Source organism: Mobula hypostoma, chromosome 19 (assembly GCF_963921235.1).
Source record: "Mobula hypostoma chromosome 19, sMobHyp1.1, whole genome shotgun sequence".
Lineage (NCBI taxonomy): Eukaryota > Metazoa > Chordata > Chondrichthyes > Myliobatiformes > Myliobatidae > Mobula > Mobula hypostoma.
Genome location: NC_086115.1, coordinates 2,176,573 through 2,185,982, shown reverse-complemented (window position 1 = coordinate 2,185,982; position 9,410 = coordinate 2,176,573). Strand labels below are relative to the sequence as shown.

The 9,410-nt window shown below is 43.7% G+C and overlaps 1 protein-coding gene across 1 annotated transcript in view; it reads left to right on the top strand.

The window, feature by feature from the left end:
• The first annotated feature begins 1,148 nt into the window (after nucleotides 1–1,148).
• smc3 (structural maintenance of chromosomes 3) overlaps nucleotides 1,149–9,410 on the top strand; it is a 132,070-nt gene continuing 123,808 nt past the window's right edge. The window contains exon 1 of the mRNA XM_063071234.1: nucleotides 1,149–1,363. Within this exon, the coding sequence (XP_062927304.1) occupies nucleotides 1,349–1,363 (15 nt within the window). The 5' untranslated portion in view covers nucleotides 1,149–1,348. The remainder of the gene's footprint in view (nucleotides 1,364–9,410) is intronic.

The window sequence follows — 9,410 nt, the reverse complement described above, 5'->3', positions numbered from 1 at the left end:
GAGGTATAGAGAGTAGAGTAGTGGGCTAATCACACATCCCTGTAATGCACCAGTGTTGATCGTCAGCGAGGAGGAGATGTTATTTCCAATCCACACAGATTGTGGTATTCCAGTGAGAAATTCAAGGATCCAGTTATAGAGGCCCCGATTCTGGAGCTTTTCGATCAAAAAAGAAATAATAGTGAAGATTTCCAGCAAAGCCTCAAAACCATCAGAACAGATTATTCATTATCAAAACTTTCTACAGGAGCACTGTCAAGACCATACTGTCTGGCAGCATCCTTGTGTGCTATGGGAGTTGCAAGGCATCAGACAACAACACCCGATGATAGATAGTAAAAACTGCTGAGGGGATCACAAGGGTCTCCCCCCTCCTCCCCCCCATTTGTGACATTTACTGTAGATGAAAGGCCTGGAACATTGTTGAAGATCCCTACCACCTATCCCACAATCACTGACCCAGTACCAGCAGGAAGGAGGTACAGGAGCATCAGGACAAGGACTGTCAGACTGGGTTACAGCTTCTCTCCCACCCCCCCACCCCCCGGGCCAGGCTGTGAGACTAGTGAATACCCTGCCACCACTGGGGTTTCATCACTAAGACAGGGAGTTGTTTACTGGTTAATGTTTCCCTGTACTGGAAACTACATATATTCTGAATTATATTTACCAGCTTACTTGTGATCACATTTTGTTCTATGTGCTGTGTGTGATATATGTTTTATGGTCTAGAGAAGGTTGCTTCGTTTGGTTGTCTCTATGGTTGTATAGTCGGATGATGATAAAGTTGAACTTGAAATAAAACCTGCCGACAGATAATTTTATGACGTTTGAAAGGACATTGAGAAGTGCGCCTTTAATATAATGCGCAGCCGCAGTCTCCAGACATCCTCTTTGGCGCCGAACCTTTAACCTCACTTAGACCATACCAAGTCAAAAAAGGGATGACAGGGAATACAATGAAAGGAAATAGGTTTTAGTTTCTTTAAAAGTCATTTGAAAAGTCACAATGAAAATTAAATTTGATAGTGAAATTATCAAAGCATCTGTTTGTGAATTTGTGGTTATTTAACTGTTCTCACCTTCTTACCGCCCTAGTAATTTTTGTGTGACCCCTTCCCTACAGTCGCTGCTGGCAGAGGGCGGGCAGCTGCCGCCATTTCCTCGCTTGGCGCAGAGTTAGCGGCTTTGAATTTATTTTGTTTCCCGTGGCCCGCAGTTTTGGCCGCTGAGCCTCATTGACCAGAATTGCTGAGGAACAGTCGCCGTCGCTTTGGTTAAACCCGTGTGGGTAGGGGTGTTGCGGCCGAGGAGTTGGGCCGGGCCGGGTCGCGCCGTATCTGCAGAAATGTACATTAAACAGGTAAAATCCAGAGCGACCCGGGGTGCAAACGGGGTTTACAGCGACCTGACCCGCTGTGCGTGGGGAGGGAAAGGGCTGGAGGCTGCCGGGAGGTGGGTGGAGAGGTTCAGCCTGTTGTGGAAGGAAGGAGAGAGACGAGTCTGGTGATGTTGATGCTGGAGTGGAGGGGGCCGTTTGTGTGTTTATGTGTTGGTATGGAAGGCCTGAGGCTGCTGAGCAGGCTTACAGTAATGAAAGGAAGGATGAAAGCCTGGGGTCTCTTGGGATGTAGGCAAGGGAGCATAAGAAAATAAAAATAAACGAGGTCCTTGAAGTTTAAGTGAAGAACATGGAACAGTGCAGTACTGACCCTACCTCAAGATCAATTTACAAGTACAAAAGTACAAAGTAAATTTGTTACCAATGTACACATGTCACCTTATACATCCTGAAATTTATTTTCTTGCAACCATACTTAATAAATCTATAGAATAATAACATTAACAGGATCAGTAAAAGATCACCCAACAAGGGCATTCAGCCGGAGTACAGAAAACGACAAACTGCAAATACAAAAAGAAACCATAGAAACTACAGCACAGAAACAGGCCTTTTGGCCCTTCTTGGCTGTACCGAACCATTTTCTGCCTAGTCCCACTAACCTGCGCACGGACCATATCCCTCTATACACCTCCCATCCATGTATCTGTCCAATTTATTCTTAAATGTTAAAAAAGAACCCGCATTTACCACCTCATCTGGCAGCTCATTCCACACTCCCACCACTCTCTGTGTGAAGAAGCCCCCACTAATGTTCCCTTTAAACTTTTCTCCCTCACCCTTAACCCATGTCCTCTGGTTTTTTTCTCCCCTTGCCTCAGTGGAAAAAGCCTGCTTGCATTCACTCTATACCCATCATAATTTTATATACCTCTATCAAATCTCCCCTCATTTTTCTATGCTCCAGGGAATAAAGTCCTAACCTATTCAACCTTTCTCTGTAACTGAGTTTCTCAACTCCCGGCAACATCCTTGTAAACCTTCTCTGCACTCTTTCAACCTTATTTATATCCTTCCTGTAATTTGGTGACCAAGACTGAACACAATACTCCAGATTAGGCCTCACCAATGCCTTATACAACCTCATCATAACATTCCAGCTCTTATACTCAATACTTTGATTAATAAAGGCCAATATACCAAAAGCTCTCTTTACGACCCTATCTACCTGTGACGCCACTTTTAGGGAATTTTGTATCTATTCCCAGATCCCTCTGTTCTACTGCACTCCTCAGTGCCTTACCATTAACCCTGTATGTTCTACCTTGGTTTGTCCTTCCAACGTGCAATACCTCACACTTGTCTGTATTAAATTCCATCTGCCATTTTTCAGCCCATTTTTCCAGCTGGTCCAAGTCCCTCTGCAGGCTCTGAAAACCTTCCTCACTGTCAACTACACCTCCAATCTTTGTATCATCAGCAAATTTGCTGATCCAATTTACCACATTATCATCCAGATCATTGATATAGATGACAAATAACAATGGACCCAGCACTGATCCCTGTGGCACACCACTAGTCACAGGCCTCCACTCGGAGAAGCAATTCTCTACTATCACTCTTTGGCTTCTTCCATTGAGCCAATGTCTAATCCAATTTACCACCTCTCCATGTATACCTAGCGACTGAATTTTCCTAACTAACCTCCCATGTGGGACCTTGTCAAAGGCCTTACTGAAGTCCATGTAGACAATATCCACTGCCTTCCCTCCATCCACTTTCCTGCTAACCTCCTCGAAAAACTCCAACAGATAGGTCAAACATGACCTACCACGCACAAAGCCATATTGACTCTCCCTAATAAGCCCCTGTCTATCCAAATGCTTGTAGATTCTGTCTCTTAGTACTCCTTCCAGTAACTTAACTACTACCGACGTTCAATTTACTGGCCTATAATTTCCCGGATTACTTTTCGATCCTTTTTCAAACAACAGAACAACATGAGTCACTCTCCAATCCTCCGGCACCTCACCTGGAGACAGTGACATTTTAAATATTTCTGCCAGGGCCCCTGCAATTTCAACACTAGTCTCCTTCAAGGTCCGAAGGAACACCCTGTCAGGTCCCGGGGATTTATCCACTTTAATTTTCCTCAAGACAGCAAGGACCTCCTCCTTTTCGATCTGTACAGTTTCCATGATCTCACTACTTGTTTCCCTTAATTCCATTGACTTCATGCCAGTTTCCTTAGTAAATACAGACGCAAAAAACCTATTTAAGATCTCCCCCATTTCCTTTGGTTCCACACATAGTCGACCACTCTGATCTTCAAGAGGACCAATTTTATCCCTTACGATCCTTTTGCTCTTCATATACCTGTAAAAGCTCTTTGGATTATCCTTCACTTTGACTGCCAAGGCAACCTCATGTCTTCTTTTAGCCCTCCTGATTTCTTTCTTAAGTATTTTCTTGCACTTCTTATACTCCTCAAGCACCTTATTTACTTCCTGCTTCCTATACATGTCATACAACTCCCTCTTCTTCTTTATCAGAGTTGCAATATCCCTTGAGAACCAAGGTTCCTTATTCCTATTCACTTTGCCTTTAATCCTGACAGGAACATACAAATTCTGCACACTCAAAATTTCTCCTTTGAAGGCTTCCCACCTACCGATCACATTCTTGCCAGAGAACAACCTGTCCCAATCCACGCTTTTTAGATCCTTTCTCATTTCTTCAAATTTGGCCTTCTTCCAGTTAAGAACCTCAACCCTAGGACCAGATCTATCCTTGTCCATGATCAAGTTGAAACTAATGGTGTTATGATCACTGGAACCAAAGTGCTCCCCTACACAGACTTCTGTCACTTGTCCTAACTTGTTTCCTAACAGGAGATCCAATATTGCATCCCCTCTAGTTGGTCCCTCTATATATTGATTTAGAAGACTTTCCTGAACACATTTTACAAACTCTAAACCATCTAGACCCCTAACAGTATGGGAGTCCCAATCAATATATGGAAAATTAAAATCCCCTACCACCACAACTTTATGTTTCCTGCAGTTGCCTGCTATCTCTCTGCAGATTTGCTCTTCCAATTCTTGTTGACTATTGGGTGGTCTGTAATACAATCCCACTAATGTGGCCATACCTTTCCTGTTTCTCAGCTCCAGCCATAAGGACTCAGTAGACAAGCCCTCTAATCTGTCCTGCCTGAGCACTGCTGTAATATTTTCCCTAACAAGCAATACTACTCCCCCACCTTTCATTCCTCTGCCTCGATCACATCTGAAACATCGGAACCCTGGAATATTTAGCTGCTAGTCCTGCCCCTCCTGTAGCCAAGTTTCACTAATTGCTATAACGTCATAATTCCACGTGTCAATCCACGCCCTCAACTCATCCGCCTTCCCCGCAATACTCCTAGCATTGAAATATATACACCTCAGAAGATTTTTATCCACCACTCACAACCTTTCTATTAGTGGATTTGCTTGAACTTTGAACGTCATTTATTTTCACCCCAGCCACACTGTCAGCTCTGGCACTCTGGTTCCCATCCCCCTGCAAATCTAGTTTAAAGCCTCCCCAATAGCACTAACAAACCTCCCTGAAGAACTAATAGCAAATGGAGAATAACAAGATTGAGAACATGAGATGAAGAGTTCTTGAAAGTGAGTCCATTGGTATGGGAACAGTTCAGTGACGGGGCAAGTGAAGTTATTGCCACTGGTTTAAGAGCCTGATGGTGGAGATTTATTAACTGTTCTTGAACTGGATGCTGTGAGTCCTGAAATTCTGTACCTTCTTCCTGATGACAGCAGTGAGAAAGGAGCATGTTCTGGGTGGTGGGAGTCCCTCATGATGGCTGCTGTTTTCCTGCATCAACATTTCATGTAAATTTGCTCAATGGTGGAAAGGGCTTTACCTGTGATAGACTGGACCATATCCGTAACTTTTTGTCGGATCTTTGGTTCAAGGGCATTGGTGTTTCCAATACACTCTTCACTGCATGTCTATAGAAGTTTGACAAAGTTTTGGATGTCATGCAGAGTCTCTGAAGGAAGTAGAGGCACTGTGTGCTTTCTTTGTAATTGCACTTGCGTGCTGGGCCCAGGACAGGTTTTCTGGAAATGGCAAGTCATAGTCATAGTCATATTTTATTGATCCCGGGGGAAATTGGTTTTCGTTACAGTTGCACCATAAATAATAAATAGTAATAGAACTATAAATAGTTAAATAGTAATGTGTAAATTATACCAGGAAATAAGTCCAGGACCAGCCTATTGGCTCAGGGTGTCTGACCCTCCAAGGGAGGAGTTGTAAAGTTTGATGGCCACAGGCAGGAATGACTTCCTATGACACTCTGCGTTGCATCTCAGTGGAATGAGTCTCTGGCTGAATGTACTCCTGTGCCCACCCAGTACATTATGTAGTGGATGGGAGACATTGTCCAAGATGGCATGCAACTTAGACAGCATCCTCTTTTCAGACACCACCGTCAAAGAGTCCAGTTCCATCCCCACAACATCACTGGCCTTACGAATGAGTTTGTTGATTCTGTTAGTGTCTGCTACCCTCAGCTGCTTCCCCAGCACACAACAGCAAACATGATAGCACTGGCCACCACAGACTCATAGAACATCCTCAGCATCGTCTGGCAGATGTTAAAGGACCTCAGTCTCCTCAGGAAATAGAGACGGCTCTGACCCTTCTTGTAGACAGCCTCCGTGTTCTTTGACCAGTCCAGTTTATTGTCAATTCGTATCCCCAGGTATTTGTTATCCTCAAATATCTGGGAATTCAAACCTGCTCCCCAAATGGTCGAAACTAAGCTTCATAACTGGGCCTAAAAAGACTGTTTGGATCCATCAAAATAGAACTTTGAGAGTAGGACTATTTCTTGTTAATTATTTCAGACTGAGGACCCCATACACCCAGATGCAAAAGAGATTACTGAAAACTACTCAAAGTAGGGAAGTTTTGTCGTCTTTGAACTCGTGCACAGCCCCGTACAACCCCTGTTACAGATCCCTCCCTTAAGGCAGACCAACTCAAAGAGGGTACCCACCCCATCTTGCAGGTAGGCATAGAGCAATATGGTACTCTGGAATAACTGCTTAGGAAGTAGACCAGGCAAAAACCTCTTTGGACAGGTCCCCTCCAACTTCTCATCTCCATCCCTCAAACCTACCTCTATTAAAAAAAAACCCTAACCTTCACTTCCCCATAAACCTGAAAACTCATCTGTGAGGTCCCTTGTCCTTCCCGGCCGAGCCTCTGACCTCCATCTCCCAAATCTACCCCTATCTCTAACTTTAAATTCATTACCGGTACAATCCCTGACCCGCATCCCCCGAACCCGAGCACTTGTTCTACCCCCCAACATAAGTAACAACTCCACCACTCCCACAAGTCCTTAGCATATTCATAACCTTAAACCTTAAGATGGGTGTAAGAAGGAGCGAGATCCCATTGACGAAAAGTAATGTTAAGTAATATTGACCCGGATAAAGAAGGCGAGGGCCAGACCAGAGTGGCAGTGACTCTGAATCTCCAATAACCAGATCAAGACAGATAGTTTTCCCACTTCCTACGTAATTACATCCTCTCCTTCCTCCCTACATAATCCTCTGTTTTTCTTACAACTATGTGCCTAAGATTTTTTAAAATGTTCCTAAGGTACTTACCTCAGCAGTGTGTTCCATGCAGTTAAGTTAAAAAAAAAATCACGTTTGACATTCCCTGTATACTTTCTTCCAGTCACCTTAAATTTATGCCCTCTTGTATTAGCCATTGCCGGCCTGTGAGAAAGGTGTTGGTTGTCCACCCTATCTATGCCTCTTATTATCTTGTATATCAAGTTCCCCAAAGTGCAAGAGAAAAGTCCTAACTCACTCAACGTTTCGTCATAAAACATTCTGTAATCAAGGCAGCATTCTCATAAGACATGTTCTCTAATCCAGGAAGTATCCTGGTAAATCTCTGCACACTTTCTAAAGCTTCCACATCTTTCTAATATGTGGTGATCAGAACTGAACCAATACTCCCAAGTGTGGTCGAACCAGAGTTTTATAAAGTTACAACAGTAACTTGAACAAAGGCCAACACACATGTGACTTCTCAACCACCCTTTGTGCAGCAATTCTGTGGGATTTACGGATGTGGACTTCAAGATCTCTGTTCTTCCACATGGCTAAGAATCCTGCCATTAAGCTTTAGGTTTGATCTTTCAAACTGTGTCACTTCACATCTTTCTGGATTGAACTCCATCTGCCACACCTCTGTATCCTGTTAATATCTTGTAACCTATGGCAATCCTCTAACTCGCCACAACACCACCACTACCAAATTTAATAACCCATCATACCACTTTTTCATCTAAGTCATTTATAAAAATCACAAAGTGCAGGGTTCCAGAACAGATCTCTGTGGAACACCACTGGTCACTGACCTCCAGGCAGAATACATTCCATCCACTACCACCCTCTGCCTTCTGTGGGCAAGCCTTTTCCAAATCGACTCAGCCAAGTTTCCCTGCATTCCATGCCTCATGTTGTTCTGTATGAGCCTATCAACTTCTATAAACTTCTCTACTTCTATAAATTTGTTTTGTCACTTCCTTGAAGAACTCAGTCATGCTCATGAGGCACATCAGGGAGTTGTGGTTATTGTCTCAGAAATGCTCACCCACCAAGGTTCATTACCTAGTTCCACATTCATTATGGCCTCTCCTTTAGTCAGCTTTTCCACATATTTTCTCTGGAATCCTTCTTGGACACATTTAATAAATCCAAGATTTAGGTAGATTTATGAAGAATTCGTACATTAAAGAATGTATGAATAATGCAACCTTGAGATTTGTCTGCTTATAGGCAGCCAGAAAGCAAGAAACCTCAAAGAACACAATTTAAGAAAAATAAAGACCAACACCCATCGTGCAGAGAAAGAGAAAAAACACAAATCTTGCAAGCATTAGAAGCAAGCAAGCATTTCAAACCAAATTGAGTCCTTGGATCCGAATTCCAGTAGTGGGCCCAAAGCCTTGATCTCATTTCATCTTTTTCGTGGAGCAAATGGCTGCGAAGCTCGCAGACATGAAGAGCAGCAGCCGGGGCAGTCTGGTAGTCTCAGTGTTGCAGAAGAAGAGTGAGTGTCCCAGGAGAGTTAGCGAAATCAGCTCCACTCTCGCCTCGGGTCCCAACACCCTGCCTTTCCAGTCTCTTTGGGCCAGTGTTTAAATTGTCCAAACAGCGATCATGCCTCACGTCAGGACCTGGGTCCCGGTGCAGTGAAATGCCCTGGGCCTAGACAGTGCCACCCAGCAAGCTGTTCTCGACCTCTCCAAATTGGTTCAGCGCTTGGAGTGATCCAACCTAGCACCCGGGCATCGAAACTCCTCTGCCTTGACTCCTCTCTGAATTGCTCACTTCAACTCCATCTGTGTTGATTTTGCAACACACCAACATGGATTCTGCCCCATCCTACACCCAGAGAAAAGAAAAAGCTGGTGGGCAGAAATGATTCATAAAATGTCAAGAAGATCATATTGTGTATAATTGGGGAATTTGTGGTTGTGTTCAGAAGGTAACAAAGTGTCAGATGGATAAGAAGTGTTGTTCTTCGAGCTTGAGTTGCACCTCAATATTATGGTGCAGGAGACCACAGACAAAAGATTGCAGTGAGTATTGATTTTAAGTGGCAGTTGCATTGGAGCTGCAGACCAGGCACAGGTGACCTACAGAGCAATCACCCAATCCATGGTATCTTCATTAAGGTGGAGTATTTATGTGGATTATGCTCTCGTGGGCCCTATTATGTTTATGATTGGTTGGAAAAAGCCTTCTTATTTTTAGGGGTGGTGGGGAGAGGCTTGCAGAGGATATGGGTGATTTTGCAAAGTGTATTAGCATCATGGGTCAGTTCAAATCTTTGAGAGCAGAATCGGGGCAATCATGCATTTCAGACAGAGGTGTATTTCTAACCTGCTATGAAATTTTGGAAATGGTAAGTTAATGTACGTACACACAACTTCATAGTAAGCGGTCTTAGCAACAGCTTGCTTGGT